The 23,260-nt window shown below is 35.8% G+C and overlaps 2 protein-coding genes across 2 annotated transcripts; both read left to right on the top strand.

The window, feature by feature from the left end:
• The first annotated feature begins 13,790 nt into the window (after positions 1-13,790).
• Positions 13,791-15,829, top strand: LOC139857732 (eukaryotic translation initiation factor 5A). Its single transcript, XM_071846560.1, has 5 exons — positions 13,791-14,014; positions 14,378-14,500; positions 14,607-14,663; positions 14,747-14,821; positions 15,598-15,829. Exons 1-5 carry the CDS (start codon positions 13,892-13,894, stop codon positions 15,700-15,702), a joined length of 483 nt encoding a protein of 160 aa, XP_071702661.1. The 5' UTR covers positions 13,791-13,891; the 3' UTR covers positions 15,703-15,829.
• A 113-nt stretch (positions 15,830-15,942) lies between these two features.
• Positions 15,943-19,367, top strand: LOC139857731 (uncharacterized protein At5g01610). The gene is made up of 3 exons (XM_071846559.1): positions 15,943-17,149; positions 18,476-18,530; positions 18,879-19,367. Exons 1-3 carry the CDS (start codon positions 17,048-17,050, stop codon positions 19,256-19,258), a joined length of 537 nt encoding a protein of 178 aa, XP_071702660.1. The 5' UTR covers positions 15,943-17,047; the 3' UTR covers positions 19,259-19,367.
• The last annotated feature ends 3,893 nt before the right edge of the window (positions 19,368-23,260 follow it).

The following is a 23,260-nucleotide window of genomic DNA, read 5'->3' as shown; positions in this document are numbered from 1 at the left end:
CCAACCGCGCCTAATTCCAAATCATGCGTCGTATAATTTTGTTCGTGAATCTTCAATTGTCTAGACGCATAAGCAATCACCTTCGTTCGTTGCATTAATACACAACCGAGACCTTGCTTTGATGCATCACAATAAATCACAAAATCATCATTCCCTTCAGGCAATGACAATATAGGTGCCGTAGTTAGCTTTTTCTTCAATAACTGAAACACTTTCTCTTGTTCATCATTCCATTCAAATTTCTTCCCTTTATGCGTTAATGCAGTCAAGGGTTTTGCTATTCTGGAAAAGTCTTGGATGAACCTTCTGTAGTAACCAGCTAGTCCTAAAAACTGGCGTATGTGTTTCGGAGTTTTCGGGGTTTCCCACTTTTCAACAGTTTCTATCTTTGCCAGATCCACCTTAATACCTTTTTTGTTCACTATGTGACCGAGGAATTGAACTTCTTCCAACCAAAATGCACACTTTGAAAATTTAGCGTACAATTCTTCCTTCCTCAATACTTCTAACACCTTTCTCAAATGTCCTCAATACTTCTAACACCTTTCTCAAATGTTCACCGTGTTCTTGGTCATTCTTTGAGTAAATAAGTATGTCATCAATGAAAACAATGACAAACTTGTCAAGGTATGGTCCACACACTCGGTTCATAAGGTCCATGAACACAGCTGGTGCATTAGTTAAACCAAATGGCATGACCATAAACTCGTAATGACCGTAACGTGTTCTGAAATCAGTCTTTGGAATATCATCTTCTTTCACCCGCATTTGATGATACCCGAAACGTAAGTCAATCTTTGAATAAACAGACGAGCCTTGTAGTTGATCAAATAAGTCGTCGATTCTCGGTAGTGGGTAACGGTTCTTGATGGTAAGTTTGTTCAACTCTCGGTAGTCGATACACAACCTGAATGTACCATCTTTCTTCTTGATAAACAAAACAGGAGCTCCCCACGGTGATGTGCTTGGTCGAATGAAACCACACTCTAAAAGTTCTTGTAATTGGCTTTGCAGTTCTTTCATATCGCTGGGTGCGAGTCTGTAAGGAGCACGAGCTATTGGTGCAGCTCCTGGTACAAGATCTATTTGAAATTCAACGGATCGATGTGGGGGTAATCCCGGTAATTCTTTCGGAAATACATCGGGAAATTCTTTTGCGACGGGAACATCATTGATGCTCTTTTCTTCAGTTTGTACTTTCTCGACGTGTGCTAGAACAGCATAGCAACCTTTTCTTATTAGTTTTTGTGCCTTCAAATTACTAATAAGATGTAGCTTCGTGTTGCCCTTTTCTCCGTACACCATTAAGGGTTTTCCTTTTTCTCGTATAATGCGAATTGCATTTTTGTAACAAACGATCTCTGCTTTCACTTCTTTCAACCAGTCCATACCGATTATCACATCAAAACTCCCTAACTCTACTGGTATCAAGTCAATCTTAAATGTTTCGCTAACCAGTTTAATTTCTCGATTCCGACATATATTATCTGCTGAAATTAATTTACCATTTGCTAATTGGAGTAAAAATTTACTATCCAAAGGCGTCAATGGACAACTTAATTTAGCACAAAAATCTCTACTCATATAGCTTCTATCCGCACCCGAATCAAATAAAACGTAAGCAGATTTATTGTCAATAAGAAACGTACCCGTAACAAGCTCCGGGTCTTCCTGTACCTCTGCCGCATTAATATTGAAAACTCTTCCGCGGCCTTGTCCATTCGTGTTCTCCTGGTTCGGGCAATTTCTAATAATGTGGCCCGGTTTTCCACATTTATAACAAACTACATTGGCATAACTTGCTCCGACACTACTTGCTCCGCCATTACTCGTTCCGACACCATTTGTTCCTTTCGTTCTATTAACCCCTGGTCCATAGACCTCACACTTCGCCGCGCTATGACCATTTCTTTTACACTTGTTGCAAAATTTGGTGCAGAACCCCGAGTGATACTTTTCACACCTTTGGCATAGCTGCTTCTGATTGTTGTTGTTGTTGCGGTTATTATTGTTGTTGGGATGATTGTTGTAGTTGCTGTTGTTGTTGTTGTTGTTGTTGTTGTTGGGCCGTTAGTTGTAGTTGCGATTGATGTTGCGATTGTTGGGATAATTGTTGCGATTATTGTTGTAATTGCTGTTGTTGTTGTTGTATTGGTGATTCTTATCATCGTTTTCCTCCCACTTTCTTTTGACTTGCTTCACATTGGCCTCTTCAGCAGTCTGTTCTTTAATTCTTTCTTCAATCTGGTTCACTAGTTTGTGAGCCATTCTACATGCCTGTTGTATGGAGGCGGGCTCGTGTGAACTTATATCTTCTTGGATTCTTTCCGGTAATCCTTTCACAAACGCGTCGATCTTCTCTTCCTCATCTTCGAATGCTCCCGGACACAATAGGCACAATTCTGTGAATCGTCTTACGTACGTGGTAATATCAAATCCTTGGGTTCGTAACCCTCTAAGTTCTGTCTTGAGCTTATTGACCTCGGTTCTGGGACGGTACTTCTCGTTCATCAAGTGCTTGAATACTGACCACGGTAGTGCGTACGCATCGTCTTGTCCCACTTGCTCTAGATAGGTATTCCACCATGTTAACGCAGAACCTGTGAAGTTATGCGTAGCGTACTTTACTTTATCCTCTTCAGTACACTTACTTATGGAAAACACCGATTCGACCTTCTCGGTCCACCGTTTCAATCCGATCGGTCCTTCGGTTCCATCAAATTCCAAAGGTTTGCAGGTAGTGAATTCTTTGTAGGTGCATCCTACACGATTTCCTGTACTGCTAGATCCAAGGTTATTATTGGTATGTAGCGCAGCCTGTACTGCGGCTATGTTTGAAGCTAGAAAAGTACGGAATTCCTCTTCATTCATATTCACGGTGTGTCGAGTAGTCGGTGCCATTTCCTTCAAAATAGTCAAATGGAACAAGTTAATCATACAGAATATTAAGAGTAGTTAATAGTATTTCGTAGCATAATATGAACTCATTTATAAAAGCTTTTTCTTCATATTAGCGTTTTATAAGTTTAAATTCGGGTAGTACCTACCCGTTAAGTTCATACTTAGTAGCTAATGTACAATTCAACTACTACAATTCTATATGAAAAACTGATTATAATAATATTTCGCGTTCAAACTTTTACACAATATTTTACAAACTTACAATACCGCTTATTTTACATATAGCATGAAATACAGCACACAATAAATTTAATACAAGATGGTTGTGAAGATAATTCTAGCTAGTACACAAGTCGTTCAGCAAAGGCAATAAAGACACGTAATTCATACGTCCAGAAACAAGTCATGCATTCTGGTTTTACTAGGATTACTTCCCATCCTTGGTCTTGTGGAACATAACCGTTATGGCCGTTAATAAGACAGCGTGTTGTAATGTCGTCAAAGGGACGAGGGTTGCGTAATGTCCAACAGTCCCGTAACAATCTAAAAACCTCATTTCTTACCCCAATTACCGACACCGTCACTTGTGGGAACGTTTTGTTTAATAGTTGTAGCCCGATGTTCTTGTTCTCACTTTGGTGAGAAGCGAACATTACTAATCCGTAAGCATAACATGCTTCTTTATGTTGCATGTTAGCCGCTTTTTCTAAATCACGAAGTCCAATATTCAGATATATTGAGTCAAAATAATTTCTTAACCCATTGCGTAAAATAGCATTTGGGTTCCCCGCAATATATGCGTCAAAGTAAACACATCGTAACTTATGGATTTCCCAATGTGATATCCCCCATCTTTCGGACGAAAGCCTTTTATAAACCAAGGCATTCTTGGAACGTTCTTCGAATGTCTTACAAACTGATCTCGCCTTAAATAGTTGTGCCGAAGAATTCTGACCGACTCTAGACAAGATTTCATCAATCATGTCTCCGGGTAGGTCTCTTAAAATATTGGGTTGTCTATCCATTTTGTGTTTTTATACTGTAAAATAGACAAGAGTTAGATTCATAAAAAAAATACTTATTAATACAAGCAATTTTTACATATATCATAAAGCATAAGCACACTATATTACTTATATTACACTACACGAATACAACTATCTTATTCCAACTCGCTTGTTTCTTCTTCTTCGGTTTTGGTTCGTTTTGCCAAGTTTCTAGGGATATATGATGTTCCCCTAATACGAGCCGTCGTTTTCCACATTGGTTTAGAAAAACCTAGTGGTTTAGAGGTTCCCGGGTTATTGTCACAACTTAAGAAATACGGGTGTTGATGATACATATAAAGTTCATCGGGTTTGGAAACAAATTTCTCTATTTTTATGCCCTTTCCCTTATTTATCTCTTTTGCCTTATTAAATTTTGTTGGGGTAATTTCTATAACATCATCGGATTCCTTGTCGGGATCCGATTCATCGGAGAATTGGTAATCCTCCCAATACTTTGCTTCCTTGGCGGAAACACCATTGACCATAATTAACTTTGGTCGGTTGGTTGAGGATTTTCTTCTACTTAACCGTTTTATTATTTCCCCCACTGGTTCTATTTCTTCTTCCGGTTCCGATTCTTCTTCCGGTTCCGATTCTTCTTCCGGTTCCGACTCTTCTTCCGGTTCCTCTTCGGGAACTTGTGAATCAGTCCACGAATTATTCCAATTTACATTTGACTCTTCATTATTATTAGGTGAGTCAATGGGAATTGTTCTAGAGGTAGACATCTATCACATAATATCAAACACGTTAAGAGATTAATATATCACATAATATTTACATGTTAATAATATATAGTTTCCAACAAAAATGTTAAGCAATCATTTTTAAAGAAAACACGGTCGAAGTCCAGACTCACTAATGCATCCTAACAAACTCGATAAGACACACTAATGCAAATTTTTCTGGTTCTCTAAGACCAACGCTCTGATACCAACTGAAATGTCCCGTTCTTATTGATTAAAAACGTTCCATATTAATTGATTTCGTTGCGAGGTTTTGACCTCTATATGAGACGTTTTTTTCAAAGACTGCATTCATTTTTAAAACAAACCATAACCTTTATTTCATAGATAAGGGTTTTAAAAAGCTTTACGTAGATTATCAAATAATGATAATCTAAAATATCCTGTTTACACACGACCATTACATAATGGTTTACAATACAAATATGTTACAACAAAATAAGTTTCTTGAATGCAGTTTTTACACAATATTTTACAAGCATGGACTCCAAATCTCGTCCTTATTTAAGTATGCGACAGCGGAAGCTCTTAATAATCACCTGAGAATAAACATGCTTAAAACGTCAACAAAAATGTTGGTGAGTTATAGGTTTAACCTATATATATCAGATCATAATAATAGACCACAAGATTTCATATTTCAATACACATCCCATACATAGAGATAAAAATCATTCATATGGTGAACACCTGGTAACCGACATTAACAAGATGCATATATATAAGAATATCCCCATCATTCCGGGACACCCTTCGGATATGATATAAATTTCGAAGTACTAAAGCATCCGGTACTTTGGATGGGGTTTGTTAGGCCCAATAGATCTATCTTTAGAATTCGTGTCAATTAGGGTGTCTTTAGGATTCGTCGGGAAGTAAGACTTGGCCACTGGTTGATTCTCGAACCTATAACAATATATACATATATATCAAAGTATGTTTAAAATATATTTACAACACTTTTAATATATTTTGATGTTTTAAGTTTATTAAGTCAGCTGTCCTCGTTAGTAACCTACAACTAGTTGTCCACAGTTAGATGTACAGAAATAAATCGATAAATATTATCTTGAATCAATCCACGACCCAGTGTATACGTATCTCAGTATTGATCACAACTCAAACTATATATATTTTGGAATCAACCTCAACCCTGTATAGCTAACTCCAACATTCACATATAGAGTGTCTATGGTTGTTCCGAAATATATATAGATGTGTCGACATGATAGGTCGAAACATTGTATACGTGTCTATGGTATCTCAAGATTACATAATATACAATACAAGTTGATTAAGTTATGGTTGGAATAGATTTGTTACCAATTTTCACGTAGCTAAAATGAGAAAAATTATCCAATCTTGTTTTACCCATAACTTCTTCATTTTAAATCCGTTTTGAGTGAATCAAATTGCTATGGTTTCATATTGAACTCTATTTTATGAATCTAAACAGAAAAAGTATAGGTTTATAATCGGAAAAATAAGTTACAAGTCATTTTTGTAAAGGTAGTCATTTCAGTCGAAAGAACGACGTCTAGATGACCATTTTAGAAAACATACTTCCACTTTGAGTTTAACCATAATTTTTGGATATAGTTTCACAATAAAAATCATTTTCTCAGAATAACAACTTTTAAATCAAAGTTTATCATAGTTTTTAATTAACTAACCCAAAACAGCCCGCGGTGTTACTACGACGGCGTAAATCTGGTTTTACGGTGTTTTTCGTGTTTCCAGGTTTTAAATCATTAAGTTAGCATATCATATAGATATAGAATATGTGTTTAGTTAATTTTAAAAGTCAAGTTAGAAGGATTAACTTTTGTTTGCGAATAAGTTTAGAATTAACTAAACTATGTTTTAGTGATTACGAGTTTAAACCTTCGAATAAGATAGGTTTATATATATGAATCGAATGATGTTATGAACATCATTACTACCTCAAGTTTAGTAGGTAAACCTACTGGAAGTGACAAGAAATGATCTAGCTTCAAAGGATCTTGGATGGCTTGAAAGTTCTTGAAGTAGGATCATGACACAAAAACAAGTTCAAGTAAGATTTTTACTCGAATTAAGATAGTTTATAGTTATAGAAATTGAATCAAAGTTTGAATATGAATATTACCTTGAATAAGAAAGATAACCTACTGTATATAACAAAGGTTTCTTGATCTTAGATGATTACTTGGAATGGATTAGAAAGCTTGAAAGTAAATTAGTAAACTTGAAGGGATTTTTGAAGTGTTCTTCCTATGATGATTATAGCTTGATTCTTGAAGTGATTTTTGATGAAGATGATGATTAACTACTGGAAAAATACGTTCATAATAGTGTATGTGTGTGTTGAGAGAGAATTAGAAAGAGAATTGGAAGTGAAATGGAGTGAATGATGAGTGGTAATTGGTGAGTGGTGAGTGGGGTTAAAAGGAGTTCTAGTTAGTTGACTAGCTCATGGTAGAAGTTAAAATTGATTAGTCATACATGACATAATCAAGAGTGGAATCCCATGCTAGTTCCTATTGGTATATACCCATAGTAAGTACGTTTTGAAGCTGTGTATAATACGGGTAAGAATACGACTAGAATTCTTGATGAAATAAAAGAATGGGAAAGTAACTGTAACCATTTTCGTTAAGTATGAATGTTTTGATATATGTCTTGAAGTCTTCCAAAAGTATTTTAATACATCTAAATACACTACATGTATATACATTTTAACTGAGTCGTTAAGTCATCGTTAGTCGTTACATGTAAGTGTTGTTTTGAAACCTTTAAGTTAACGATCTCAATTAATGTTGTTAACCCATTGTTTATTATATTTAATGAGATGTTAAATTATTATATTATCATGATATTATGATATATTAATATATCTTAATATGATATATATACATTTAAATGTCGTTACAACGATAATCGTTACATATATGTCTCGTTTCGAAATCCTTAAGTTAGTAGTCTTGTTTATATGCATATAACTCAATGTTAATATACTTATGGAGATACTTACTTATCATAATCTCATGTTAACCATATGTATATCCATATATATATCGTCATGTCGTTTTTACAAGTTTTAACGTTCGTGAATCGCCGGTTAACTTGAGTGGTCAATTGTCTATATGAAATATATTTCAATTAATCAAGTCTTAACAAGTTTGATTGCTTAACATGTTGGAAACATTTAATCATGTAAATATCAATCTCAATTAATATATATAAACATGGAAAAGTTCGGGTCACTACACCAACCCCCCGACGAACCTCACGGTTCATCAATCTCAACACAAAAGCGAACACGCGCTTAACAACCGAACACCAAAACCCATTTCCATGGCTTGGTAGAACATTTCCCAAATACTAAGGAATGCTTGGTTGCACCAAGTCTTAAGCCCTTCGCCCGACAATCCAACGTCACCATAGGGTACTTCCATTAGGAACGTCACCCATAACATCAATATGCACAAAACAAGGCATTTAATCAACTCAAACGCAATGGCTCATAATAAATAATCAAAGGACATATTTATTAAAACGAAACGTACCTTAACGTCTCCTTGCCGCACCCGTCCCTGCTAACTTGGGACAATCCGACTTACGATGTCCTTCTTCTTGGCAATTAAAGCACACCATGCCATCACCCTTTGGTACCGAACATTCCCAAGACTTGTGACCCCTCACACCACAATTGTAACATCTATCCGCACTAGAATCCGGTATACCCGTTCGCGTACCACCCGTGCTCACACTCGGACCCTTAGTCCTCTTACTCGGAGCACCATAAGAAACAACCCTTCTCTCCCTTGAAGGTTCACCCTTCTTCGATCGCGAATACGACTCAAAACCTCTAGCCACCGCGAATAATTCCGCAAACGACTTCCCGTAACCCCGGCTAATCTTACTCTTCAAGTCATCATTCAAAGTCCGATAGAAATCCTCCATCAACAAACGATCATTCCCCAAATACTCCGGGCAAAAACGAGCCTTCGCCATAAAGGTCGTCTTGAGAGTATTCAAATCCATAGAACCCTGTTGCAAATTTTACAACTCATTACGCATTTCCGACAAATCAGCTGAAGTCCGGAACTCCTCGAAGAATTCCTTCTTAAACCCGTCCCACGATAACGCCATAAACGGTTCACCACCGACAAGATCAATCTTACCATCCAACCAATCCTTTGCCCTACCCCGCAACAAACTAGTAGCGAGTCTTGTCCTCTTCTCAGGAGGGCATTCAATAGTGCGAAAACACCCTTCAACATCGGAAATCCATGTGGTGCTAACCAAAGGATCCGGTTTCCCGTCATACATCGGAGGTTTAGTTCTCATGAAGCTCTTAAGACAATGCTCCATTTCACCACTAGTTCGAAATTCGGAATACCTCCTATCCATTTCTTCTCGAAATGCACTCATTTGCTCTGCAACGGCGGCCGCAACTCTAGAGTTAAACTCCTCGTCATTCGTCTCGATCTCGTTTCGCGTCGTCATTCTAAAGAATGCAAAACGATTAGTCCACGAACGTATAAAACAATACGCATAACACCGCCCCATCTTGCTCGACACTCGTGGTACATCACTTGTTAAACACGATTTGCACCCGTAATAAGGTTTGCAAGTCCTTATTACGCACACACATCGTATCCCCTCGTTAGTACAACGACCATCTTGCTCGATGATATTCGCAACGCAACATAAACACAAACATAACACAATCGTATATTAATAATATCCACGTATTAATATACACGTTAGTCCACCTATCAATTAAGGCATTAACCAAATTCCCATTCCGACCCGTAATCCTACAAGTCCCACAACAAATAAGCACACACAAAAGTCTAAGTCTAGGCACCTATCTCAAGTCACCTAAATCCCTTAGACCATGCTCTGATACCACTTGTAACAACCCAACCCGTTAACCATCCGTAAAAGTGCCATAAAAAATTTTTTTGAGACCAGTTGATCTGGACGGCGTCCAGTAATCTGGACGGCGTCCTGTTGTAAAAGCCAGGACGGCGTCCAGCCATCTGGGACGGCGTCCAGATGTGCTGCCAGATTCTGATCAGTTTTACGTTTTACACACGGGTGAAAAACCCGCTTCCCGACACTTTTAAACCAACACACTTTCACAATATATTACAATAGGTTAAACTAAGAGTTTTTCATAATAAAAACCGAGTTTTACGACACCGGGCCCACATCGACCCAAAATACCACAAGTGACTATTTCGACCCATTAGTTTATACAAAACATAGACCGAGCATGGGATTGGGGACACGCTACCCAATCCTAATCAAATCCAAAAGCAAGTATTCTAAAGCAACTACGCAAGTCCACTAGTCCCCGCGCTTACCCGAGCCACCGCATCCGTGCAATCTATAAAAATGTAAACAACGAGAGGGTAAGCTAACGCTTAGTGAGTGAAAATATACTACATACATATATATGTATAAAATGGACACGCCACAATAATAATCAAATAGCGCATACCGAAGCATCCAAGTATAAGGCAAGCTAAACCTAGCATACCGTACGTTCACTAAGCACAAGCTAACAACAACAACAATATAGTAAGTTCGCAAACAACGTTGCGAACAATGCCAATAAGCTACAACCAGAAGGTTAGCTACATCACGTCAATACAACATTATACGTATACAATATATATATAACAACGCGTAAAACTCCCAAGGTTAACCATAACGCTATGGTGCTACCGGCTCGTGGTTCACACCATACGCAATTGAGTCATACTCTTTTATAGTGCTACCGGCTCGTGGTTCACACTCGATGCTACCGGCTCGTGGTTCACATCAATTATTTTATAGTGCTACCGGCACGTGGTTCACACTCGATGCTACCGGCTCGTGGTTCACATTAATTATTTTATAGTGCTACCGGCTCGTGGTTCACACTCGATGCTACCGGCTCGTGGTTCACATCAATTATTTTATAGTGCTACCGGCTCGTGGTTCACACTCGATGCTACCGGCTCGTGGTTCACATCAATTATTTTATAGTGCTACCGGCTCGTGGTTCACACTCGATGCTACCAGCTCGTGGTTCACATCCTATCACACACACACATTATGGCACTACCGGCTCGATGGTTCATACCATAACATTCACAAATAAATACGCCATATACACATACGTATAATTATTCCACTCACGATACTACCCTTCGCCATTGGGGTTATATCTAAGTCCGCATCACAATATTAACCCTTCGCCATTGGGGTTATATAATCCACATCATACCGTGTGTGATAATGTACACACAAATTGTGTACCCCGCCAAAGGTGGCCAACCAAAATGCACAACCGTGCCAATTGGACCTATACACAAGTCCATCAAATCCACCTATATGTGAAGTGAGCTCTATAACCAAGAAATACTTCAACCCGACCCGCACCCATCCTACACATACATATGCACATAGGATATTAACACTCACCTCGTCGTCTTGATGAATGCTTCCGAATAATCCGCAACGCGCCAATGGAAAGTACCAATACCACCACAACGTAGCTAGGAGCGAGATGAACAACTTTAGAACCCGAGCTTTTGCGAGAATCCGACTCCTTCTTCTCCAAATCCACCTCTCTCTCTAAAACTCTTACTCTCTCACTAGAACAAGATGAGAGTGTTTGTGTGGGTGTTAGTGGAGCAAATGAGGCTCCTAGAACTGATCTTGTGGCCTTAACTCGTTCCATAAGTGAAAATACCATTTTGCCCCTCTAAAAATCTTAAAATAACCCAGCTGGCCCGACAGACAAACTGGACGGCGTCCCAATTTCTGGACGGCGTCCAGCCTTTAACATCTGGACGGCGTCCCACCATCCTGGACGGCGTCCCGAACAACTAAAAAGTCAGAAACATGATTAGGGTCTTACAGATCTACTAATTGACGCGAATCCTAAAGATAGATCTATTGGGCCTAACGAACCCCATCCAAAGTACCGGATGCTTTAGTACTTCGATGTTATTTTTATCATGTCCGAAGGATTTCCCGAAATGATAGGGGATATTCTTATATGCATCTTGTTAATGTCGGTTACCAGGTCTTCACCATATGAATGGTTATTTTTGTCTCTATGCATGAGACGTATGTTTATGAGAAATGGAAATGAAATCTTGTGGTCTATTATATTATTGGAAATGATTGTTTATGATATACTAATGAACTCACCAACTTTTTAGTTGACACTTTAAAGCATGTTTATTCTCAGGTATGAAAGAAAACTTCCGCTGTACATTTGCTCATTTTAGAGATATTACTTGGAGTCATTCTTGACATATTTCAAAAGACGTTGCATTCGAGTCGTTGAGTTCATCAGGATTATTATTAAGTCAATTATAGTTGGATATATTATGAAAATAGTATGCATGCCGTCAACTTTCGATATAAAGAAAGATTGTCTTTTAAAAACGAATGCAATGTTTGTAAAATGTATCATATAGAGGTCAAATACCTCGCGATGTAACCAAATGTAATGTATTCGTCCAAATGGATTAGGACGGGTCATGAAAATTTCGATCCTTATATATCCCAGTTCGATTCTCGGAGTCATATTTTTTTTTCTAAAAAACAAATGTGGAGTTGTTGGACTAAAAATGCGTATTGAGCCCAGCGTAGCGGTCAGGCCAGTAAGCTGTTCATGTATTTTTGTCCAAATCGTCTCTGTGTTCACAAAACTGCAATAATCATCCTTAAATGCCAAAATACATCCCAAATTAGTCCTTGTCTTAACTTATGTTAAACCTTTCCGTTAGTCTTAATCTTGTGCTAGTCACGCGACAATAAGTGCGGGGCATTCTAGAATATTTTCCATCCAATCAAGATCATTTATACTGAACCTATCATCCAATTTCGCTAGGGCAAATTACTACCGAAGGATACTATGATTGTTCCATTTCTTCACGAATTCGATATTCATCTTTTTTAATATGCACAAGCAAAAAATTATTATTAGCTCAATTACGTGTATGAAGAAACTAGAGAAAGTCCAACAACTTTGACATGTTAAATCAACCAATTCCCTATCAGCCATCCAATCGATTAAAAGCAAGTGAAAATCTTATTGCAACATCAGAAGGTCAACAAAATGCAAAATGTTAAATTAATTGACAAAACTCGAACAAAATTCAGAAATGATATAAACGAATATAATAATTATAATATATGATATATGATATATGATTGAAATTGGAGTAAACATTCTCATCGGAAAATTTTACAAATTATCATTAAATCATGTTCTATTTCAAAGTAATAAAATGTTAGAGATCTCATAGATGCATTATGCCATCATTCACGGAACAAATGTAAAACATGCTCCGTAATTTATATAAAAAGTAGATACATGTTGAAGACCATCTCATTCCGCACTAACTCACCGGGTTCTTACGTCTTCGCTCACTTCACCAAACCACATAAATGAAAACTAAAGTAGAAAAAATTAACCGAAACTCACGATCTCATCAATTATATTTGCCACATTCCTTCGTGAAGACCTCTAATGAAGGAATCAGACGATTTTCAACGGTCAGGATTGCCGGTACCTACGATAATTACACAAAACTGCTCAGCGAGTTCCGGTTTATGCAATTAGGCGCTTACGTCAATATACTATTCTCAGGCGAAGATTAACGAAGCTAATTACAACAAATGAGCGGCTTTCCGATTATAACAAAGAGGTTTTAACTAGCGGTTTAGAGATACAGAAAGAAAGATGAATAGTAGATGATATATATATAAAGAGTACTTAATGTCACGTGACTAGTAAATGACTGAGACTAACGGAAAGATTTAACAGAAGTTAAGACAGGGACTAATTTGGAACATAGTTTGGCATTTAAGGAGGATTATTTCAATTTTGTGAATACAGGGACGATTTGAACAAAAAATACATAAACACCAGGAAGATTTGCGCAATAAAGACTTAAATTAAATTTAATTAGAAATTCGGGTCGGCGTGAAATACTTATCCCATTCACTTGGTAACTCGGCGTTTATAAAACGCTACTATAGATCCAAATCGACGGCTGAACCGTCTCTCGACCCCACACACATATTCACTAAACCCTCAATATATCCGCAACTCTGCTCTTCATTCGGATCCAAATCTATCCATCCACCAACCTCTCAGTCAGTCAATCAATCAATCAATCGGAGATCGGAAAAAGTATGTCGGACGAAGAGCATCAATTTGAATCTAAGGCTGATGCCGGTGCTTCCAAAACCTACCCTCAGCAAGCTGGTACTATCCGTAAAGGTGGCCACATCGTCATCAAAAATCGTGCTTGCAAGGTTTATTTTTCACTTATTAATTCTTAATTATTTAAATCGTGTTTCTGATTCGTGTTACTGTGCTATTGATTTGGTTTTGACTTGCTGTTAATTAGGGTTTTGGTTTTCTTATAGTACTTTTAGGGTTTGGTGTATGTTATTATTGTTTTGGATTACTAAAACTTCTGCTTCTCTTAGCTAAGTTGATGGTTTAAATTTGGATGCTAAATGATTTGTAGGTATTGGTGATAATGAACTTAGATGAATATGTTGTTGACAGTTTTAGATGGCTTGCCATTAAAATAGATTTCAGTGTCATGATTTCATGATGATGAGTGTATTGCATTAACTTGTGCATATTGTTTTTACACCAATTTGTAACAGGTTGTAGAAGTATCTACCTCCAAGACCGGTAAGCATGGTCATGCTAAGTGTCACTTTGTTGCAATTGACATTTTCAATGGGAAAAAGCTTGAGGATATTGTGCCGTCGTCCCATAACTGTGATGTAAGTCATCCTTGTTTTTTTGTCGTTTTGCCGATTCTGTTTTTTTTTGTTTTTAGCTTCTTTTTACAGTGTTAACGGTTCCGTTACTAATATATGTGTTTTGCAGGTTCCTCATGTCAACCGTACTGACTACCAGCTAATTGATATCTCTGAGGATGGATTTGTATGGTTCATTTTTTTCAGGCTTTAAAAAATTGTTTCTAAATTGTTATTATCTAGACGTTGATTATAAACAAATTATTTCAGGTGAGTTTGCTTACTGAAAATGGCAACACTAAGGATGACCTGAAGCTCCCAACTGATGATGCTCTCCTTACACAGGTATGTTCTGCTATGCAGTTTTGTTCCAGATTACGTGTGCAGTTATTGTGCACACTATAAATGAGTACATACGTAGATTATCTGATGTAATCTACTAATATGGTATTTATTGTTTTTAAAAATTATCAACTTTTTTTAGATCAAATCTCAGCCCCTCACACTCACGACCAGCTGCCCGATAGCCCATAGGCACAGACATGCGCTGAGCATATAGTGTTGGGGAGGACACTATTTTTTTTTCTCCTTTTTTTTGGGTCTGAAACACATGTTTTACTTAAGACATGTGGGTTTCAATTGTTTAGTAGTGGGTAAGTTATGAACTAATGATATGGAGTGTTTGATTTGTGGGTAAATGGCACACATCTTGTTATCAACTTGTGCATAGGTGTTATGATATTAAGTGCTCTTATATGTTATCATCTTGAACATAAATGCTTCAGATTTACATTTAGTTCAATACAAAAAAACGTCTTTGTAATTTGGTTTGTAAAATTATCAGGAAACATGAATTTGCTTTTCTTGTTTATGCTTTTTAGCATCTGAAGTTGAAATTTTACATTTCAATTCTTGAAGGTAAGTTTTACGTAGTAGTAAGTAGGACTGTAGGAGTAAGTGAAACTTTCAATAATTATGTTAGCTTTTATAATTTATTGATTTTTCATGAAACTTTCAATAACTATGTCAACTATTCTAGAAATATTTGTCGTGCTAATGAATATCAGTATTTTTTTTGTTCCACCTAATGACTTTGTTAACCGATTGTGTGAATGACACAGATCAAGGATGGATTTGGAGAGGGAAAGGACCTGGTTGTGAGTGTGATGTCTGCAATGGGAGAGGAGCAGATTTGTGCTATCAAGGACATCAGTGGCGCAAAATAGTGTTATTTTGCCAGTTTTATTTATTATCTGCATTTCTTACGACTGTTGACTAATGTCTGTTTGGGTGTTTAACATAAAGTGTCCCTGGTATGAATTTATTTTATATAGATTATGGTTTGTGTGGTTGTATTCTACTCTTGAATCTTACCGTCAAGCATTTTGTTTCTACAACCAAAAGCCAGTTAACTACAAGGAACCAACCCAACTTAAACGACAAGGCAAAGAAAACTCACCCATCGGTCATTACTACTTAAACGCATCAACTCTTAACGAAAAAACTTATCTAATCTATTCGAGCCAGACAACCATTCAAAGAAGTATGTATCCACTCTGATAAGGAGACACGATCCAATTGCCCCCTATGTGAAATCCGTATCATTATACCTTGTTTCTTGATAATTTGTTTCTCTTCTTGATTTGCATGAAAAACTGATTTGCTTCATCTCCGAATGGACAGCAGGAAAACAATGAGAACACGAAAACAACTTGAATGGCTTTAACGTATTTCGAATGAGAAGGGTTCACATTTCACTGAGCTCTTATCGAATTTGTAGATAAACGCGAATAACCTTGAATAGTGATATGTTTACCACCCTACTATCCCTGCAAAACGATACGGAAGAATCATATCCAGGTTTTCGTGTGAAAAGATTTCGAAAATGTGTTTCAAGACATTGAAGAATCTTATCCAGGTTTTCGCGTGAAAGACGTTAAAAGAAGTGTTCCAAGCCATAATTTGACGACAATCAGTCTCAAGCACCATAAAAAAAACAACCTTAACTTGGATATAACCAAATTACGGTCATGACTGACTCATGAGGCTTGCCACATGATCTTTTTTTGTGTCATTCTTTACAATTAAAAAAAGTACGAATTTAAATAAAGAATGGATGTTCTTCGGACTGATCATTGAACCCAACATTTTACTTGTTTACCGGTTCAACCTAGATAATTTTGATTATACAACGTAGATTTTTCATTATCCTATAAGTGTAGAGGACTGTAACTGTAAAGTTTGAATTCTATGGGCTACCAATGAAAAATTCAGCAACACGGGAATCTTTTCAGCAGAGCCGTTATTACTTAATCCAGTGCACTAATGCTATACAAACATGTACACTATGCCTTATAATTAGTACATTTTCTGACGAAACATAGAACTGCGGGAAAACTGGAAAAGTAGTTGGAATATTTTAATTAATTCTTTGATTTTAAGTCATGAGAATGTATGTATGTTGGAGCCAGCTGCAAAACAGAGTGAATTTTGAGTGAGGGGGATCGCATTTCTCCCATATCTTATTTTTCTTGAAAGATTTGAGTGTGAAATAAAAGGGAAAAATTAAAAATGGAGAAAGCATTGGTTAAAGTCGGAAGCATTAAAGCAGGTAGCTTTTGGGTTTCCAAGAAAGCCAAAGAAGAGATCTCCAATATCTCTTCAGATCTTTCGGTATGCATATATCTTTACATAGATATAGATAGATATATATGTGTGTGTAATGTATATGGATATGTAATTACAATTTTTGATTTACTTTGATCTAGGTTTTATCTTGTTAATACTTTGAAATTGAGTATTAGTTGTATTTTAATATATAGGATTTTTTCAGTTGATTTGTGGAAATGTGGAATTGCAATGTGGGATCTGCATTTTTTTTATTTTTAGGTTTTAGCTCAAATTTACTAATTTGTTAATTGTGGATTATTGGAAACTGAATACTATTTTTAGGTTGATTGTTTAGTTTATATGGTTATTAAAGATAAAGATGTAATTGAAACTCCCTAGAGAATTAGCTACTCAAATAAGTTTGGATTTATAGCAATTAGCTCCTCAAAGAATGCAACAACCATGTTAACTTAACTGCATAATTATTAAAATGCCTACAATAAGTAATTAGCAATTTAAAAAATAATTGTTTCTAGATATGCTAGACAATCTTGTCATTAGACTTAATCATACTGAGATTATGCTTCACATGTGGTGGGGAGGCAAGTCTCGCTCGATAATTCATCATCATTTCATATTCGTCGGGAGGCAAGTCACATGACATCGGTTTGGAAAGAAGCTTCAAACTTTTCAACATTGTTCTCGTCTCGCTTTCTTCACTTTTCAACAATGTTCTCGTCTCATTTCATATTCAACATTTTTTTATTTTTTATTTTTATTTTCCAACGGTCACATCTTGTCCAAATCATCCGTCCTCAAATATATTATAAAAGCACGAAATGGACACACGATGAGCTGGTCAACCACCTAGGCGGCCCCCTGGGCGGTTCGCTGCCATCGGCGCCCAACTGGGCAAATGGTTGGGCGGCCCCCAGGGTATAACACTACTCTAATAGTTTGAGTTGGTTGGTTAAAGCAATTACATCTCTTATTTATTTGATTGTTTAATGAGACAAGTAGTTGGTTAACCAATTACAGTTCTTATTTATTTGATTGTTTATTGAGACAAGTAATTTTGTAAGACAGTGAATTATTGGCGATAAAGGGAAAAATTCCCATAACTTAACCATGTAATAATCTGTTTCTGACCTTTGAATATACTTTAATCACCTTTAAAAGTGCATATCCAAGAACATCCCAAAGTTGTGTGCTTTGTGGGGTTTGATCTGGATTCGAGTAGCAACACTAACAAAATTGATTATGTATGGGTCCATTTTGGGATCAACAATGACATACATCCTCTATGAAATTTCAACACATGTAGGGAAGTATATTGCTATATTTCCAATCAAATCCTATCGTATAAATATATCCTTTCATGTTTTGCAGACATTCTCAAACACTGTGGAAAAGAAAGCAAAATGGGTATTTGACAAGCTAAAAGGTACTGTATCTTGTTCTACTTTATTAACGTAAATAAGTTGTGTGTCTTACTCTTTTGTCCCATGAAAATTGCTTCATTGAATGATGGAAATTGAGGTTAATGTTATGTTAATCATACTCTAAAAAGTACTTTAAATGTGTACTTTTTCACTCAGAAAATAAGCTGCAGTGCTAATAATGATTTACATGCTGCAAAAACTTAGACTTTAAGTTAGTTCTGATTCTTGAATCTTGAAGTTAAGTGATGAAAAAGTGCATGTTATATGCAGTGGGTGATTTAAGATTTTCAATCATATGCTTTGTTGGAACATTATAGCTTTAACAATCTGTTTCAAAAACAAATTTTCAGGCAAACCATCGAAACCATTAACAGATCTTCTAAGAGAATACAACCTTCCTCCCGGTTTATTCCCGCAAAACATAACGTGCTACGAGTTTGACGAGTCAAAGCTAAAGCTTGTGGTTCACTTACCGGCACCTTGTGAGGTGACCTTCAAGGACCAGTCGGTTATAAGGTACTCGACTCGAGTCAAAGGGTTAGTTTCAAGGGGAAAGTTAACGGTCATTGATGGAATGAAAACAAAAATGTTGGTTTGGGTGAAAGTAACAAGTGTGGTGCTTGAGAATTACAGGTCCGATAAAGTGTGGTTCACGGCTGGGGTAAAAAAATCACGTCCTAGGGATGCTTATGAGACTCCTCGTGACGCTATTCGAGTTGATGAGTTTTGAAGGTCTGCTAAAGATTCCATTTTAGTTTATTCATGTGATTTTGCATTTTGTGATGTTAATATGATATGGTGTTTATGACCTTATTCATTGGTAGTTCTCTTGATGATTTAACAAGTTATATTTGTAATGCAATGTTGAGTACTTTATTGTTTTAGATTCTTATTTTGTTTGTTGTTGTAAGCTGACAGTATAACTGACAATAATCATATCATACTTCCAACTAAAAAAGATTAAGGGACTTGTTTAGGTATAAAATTACGAGCTACTTTTGATCCTTCTAATTAAAGTTGCACTATGCGGTTCACAATGAGACGATAACAACAATAGTTGATCTCGTTTGTGTAAGTAAGAGTAAGGTAAGATGCATACATTCATTATTTTTACATTGAGTGCCACTTGTGCGACGATGACGTGGAAACAATCGATCACTCCTTATTCCTTTGCCGACATTCCTATGAATTATGATGTTTGGGAAAGGGTTTATAAGTGGTGGGAATTGGGCCCGGTTTCAAATTTAAATGTCAACGAAGCTTTTCACGGAAAGAGTAATCAAAATATGTCTTGGATGGGATCAAAAATTTGGCAAGCTACGGAATGAGCGTGTGCATATCTCCTTTGGAAGAACCTCAACCAATGAGTATTTTCAAATAAAAGTTGGAATGGACCTGCGGCTTTGATGGAAATTCAACTCAAATCCTTTGAATGGATTTCCTCCCGCATTAAAAATCCGAAGATCGATTGGCTAGAATGGCTATCAAATCCTTGTTCGTTTGCAATGTAAAATTTATGTTGTAACTAGTTTTTAGCGTTGCTAGTTGCCTCCATTGCAACTATACTGTTTGATATTCTGTTTCCTGTATCGGCATTAATGCTCTTGTTTCGTGTTCATGTACATGGGTTGGGCTCCTGTTATTAGCCCTTCGTGTTAATGATATTTGCTTTTTGAGTTTATTTTTTTTACATTGAGTGAAAAATGTGTTTCTCTACCTTTAGATGAAGAAAGACATCTCTCAACTCAAAATTAAAAGATTACTTCATAAAGGGCTCATGAGTTAATAGATATATTGGCAATAAATAGCGATCAAATCGTGAGCGATCTACTACAAAATATATATCATAAATATTTGACGAATAACTGTGCTTCAAAAATACTCCAAACTTTAGAAGGTTGTCATCCACATTCGGCTCTCCCAAGTCATTCTCATATTCATCCCGAACGGTTAAGGTGATGTTCCTTAAAAGGTTGACGGGAAGGTTTCAAAGGCATGAGCGAGAGGGAAGAAGGCTTTTTTTTTTTTTTTTTTTTTTTTTTTTTTTTTTTTTTTTTTGGAAAGAAAGAAATTATATGATTAAGGTCATGTTTGTTTTTGACTTAATTAACTTAATGGTATAAAACTTAACTTAAAAAGTCATGAATGAGTGTGAATTTTAACTTAACTTAATGGTTTGTTTAAACTTATTAAATAAGACGCGTCGTAATAAAAATACTGAATTAAGTGTGAATTTTCATTTAAGTTCTTACTTTTTAATAACTGCTCTTATAAATGCTCACATGTAGGGTTAGTTTAGTAATTTTAATTATTCAGACAATTTTCAGCACATAAAACAAACACTAATTATTTATTCATCACTTATTCCTCACAGACATCATATATCCGTTCAGATTCAGAACTTAATAAGAAGAAAAAAAACAAACGGGCCCTAAAACTATGAAAAAGACTACAACTATGACTCAGAGAGTCTAGCAAACATCCCAAAACTATAAGTATACAAGTTAGACACAAACACTGAGACATTGAGTAACACTATTGTAATTAAGTGCTAATAAGAGAAAAAACGGTATAATCCCTAAATTCCTCCTTAACATAGACGTCACTTGAAACAAGTTGGGGTAGTGGACCGGATACAGTGTTGAATTTTTGGCGACAAAGTATCCCGTTACTACCTCATTTAATCCCTAAATGTCCTCTCACTACCAACCAACAGACATCATCTGGCTAGGTCTTGCCGGTATCAATAACGATAAAAAAAAAGATTCGTTTGAGTAATAGAGTAAAAAAAACCTAACAATTAACCAATCACATCCTTTGAAGTCGGGTTTACATCATAAATTCTTGGGTTTGAGAGCCATTTGAGCCATTTCAAGTTTCATTTTTTTCCACCTACACGATATCCATTCAAAGCATTTTGTTTGGATGTCTGAGATGATTTTTTGGCAGCTTAATTTATTGTTTACAAACACGACATCATTGCGGTTCTTTCATATAAAGTAACTCGAAACCCACATGTGATGACCCGGAAAATTTCGACTTATTTTGAACCAAATTCTTGATATGATTTAATGTTTCCGACACGATAAGCAAAGTCTGTAAAGTTGTATCTCAAAATTTTGAAACTATTCAATTACTCTTCGGTTATTCTCAACGAATCACAAACAATTATATGTAAATAGATACATACTATAACTTGAAAACGTAACAAAATGTTGAGTATATGATACTGTGCATTAAACTTATTGGTTTGATTATCTGATTGATATATTTAACTACGGAGTTAAAAGATTATGCCAAACGATTGAATTAAAAGATATTTATTGAGTCTCTTAAGGATTATGATATTATTACGGGTCTCTGTTGTGAGGTCCACGTTGATTTGAGAAATCATTCATTTTAACGGTATTCGGAATAAATGGTAAAGTGTTTGTTTAAATAACGTAATTTGGACACATACAATAATAAGGAATATTAACTGTTGGAATTAGATATATGAATAATTTGCGATATGTATTTTAAAACGTGTTTATTAATATTGAAAATATATATTTAACAATACGATAAAATATAATATTAACTTGGTTATAAAACGATTTGTTATTATATATATATTAACAAATAACGAGAAGATGATTTATAGAAGTAAATGACCAAAACACTCAAATGTATAAGTTGTATTTCGAGTGGTATAGTTTATGGATAATTTAAGTCTATAATTTGACAAAGGTACGAGTCACGAAACGTAAAGAGCGAGTTTTCTCAGCGTACAAAGGGACATTCGAAAAACCAGAACCGGGACATAATTCGAGTGACGACGTACGACTTATCGGAACAAAAATTACAAGTCACCTATACACGAGAATATAATATAATATATAATTAATTAATTTAAATTATATATATTATATATAATATATTTAAATATGTCGACGAACTACAAAACAAATCAGATGTGAGCTGTCCAGACAGGCCATGCGATCGCATGGCATTTGCACTGGAAGCCCATGCGATCGCATGGGAACCAGAATCAGCAAACACCTATAAGTTCGATCGAGTTCAGTTTTCTGTCACACACATATATCTTTCTTCCTCCGTATTATTATATATATTATTATTATTATTATTTTTATTTTTATTTTTATTATTATTATTAAGATTAATATTATTATTATTAATCTTATTATTATTATTATTATTATTATTATTATTATTATTATTATTATTATTATTATTATTATTATTATTATTATTATTATTATTATTATTATTATTATTATACATAAAATACTACGACAAAGTCATGAGCGTGTCACTTTCAAAATGGGTTTTCAAGCGGGATAGAGCTAAGGAAATTATGGGTTATAGCTATGGAGATTATGGGTAATGTACGTGGGTATTATTGGCAAGTCAAACCTAGTAATTATCATCTCTGTTGCGTCTACGTACTTTCCTGCAATATTGAATCACAATATTGATACGTGAGCATTCATATCTTATCTTTTATATATTAATTGTGTATCCATGTCTAGTGCTCGAGTATATATATTTATGCATGCTTGTATGCTAAATTTCATCGTTAAACATTTTATAATGAATCACGAATTAAATACATACATGTATTACTGGTAAAAGGTATATGATATACATGTTTTTGGAAAGCTGCTGAAAAATCAATAACTTTTCATTTAGAAATCGCGTAATTTCGATGAACGAATTAAAAGTTATGGTC

Source organism: Rutidosis leptorrhynchoides, chromosome 7 (genome assembly GCF_046630445.1).
Source record: "Rutidosis leptorrhynchoides isolate AG116_Rl617_1_P2 chromosome 7, CSIRO_AGI_Rlap_v1, whole genome shotgun sequence".
Lineage (NCBI taxonomy): Eukaryota > Viridiplantae > Streptophyta > Magnoliopsida > Asterales > Asteraceae > Rutidosis > Rutidosis leptorrhynchoides.
Note: the sequence above shows the minus strand (reverse complement) of the source record. Positions and strands in the feature narration are given on the sequence as shown.

Excerpts from the sequence above, each read along its gene's own strand:
- LOC139857732 (XM_071846560.1), top strand. The coding sequence starts at position 13,892 with ATGTCGGACGAAGAGCATCAATTTGAATCTAAGGCTGATGCCGGTGCT. Across the intron at positions 14,664-14,746 it reads ATATCTCTGAGGATGGATTT|GTGAGTTTGCTTACTGAAAA; the intron begins GTATGGTTCATT and ends AAATTATTTCAG. Across the intron at positions 14,822-15,597 it reads ATGATGCTCTCCTTACACAG|ATCAAGGATGGATTTGGAGA; the intron begins GTATGTTCTGCT and ends TGAATGACACAG.
- LOC139857731 (XM_071846559.1), top strand. The coding sequence starts at position 17,048 with ATGGAGAAAGCATTGGTTAAAGTCGGAAGCATTAAAGCAGGTAGCTTT. Across the intron at positions 17,150-18,475 it reads ATATCTCTTCAGATCTTTCG|ACATTCTCAAACACTGTGGA; the intron begins GTATGCATATAT and ends CATGTTTTGCAG. Across the intron at positions 18,531-18,878 it reads GGTATTTGACAAGCTAAAAG|GCAAACCATCGAAACCATTA; the intron begins GTACTGTATCTT and ends ACAAATTTTCAG.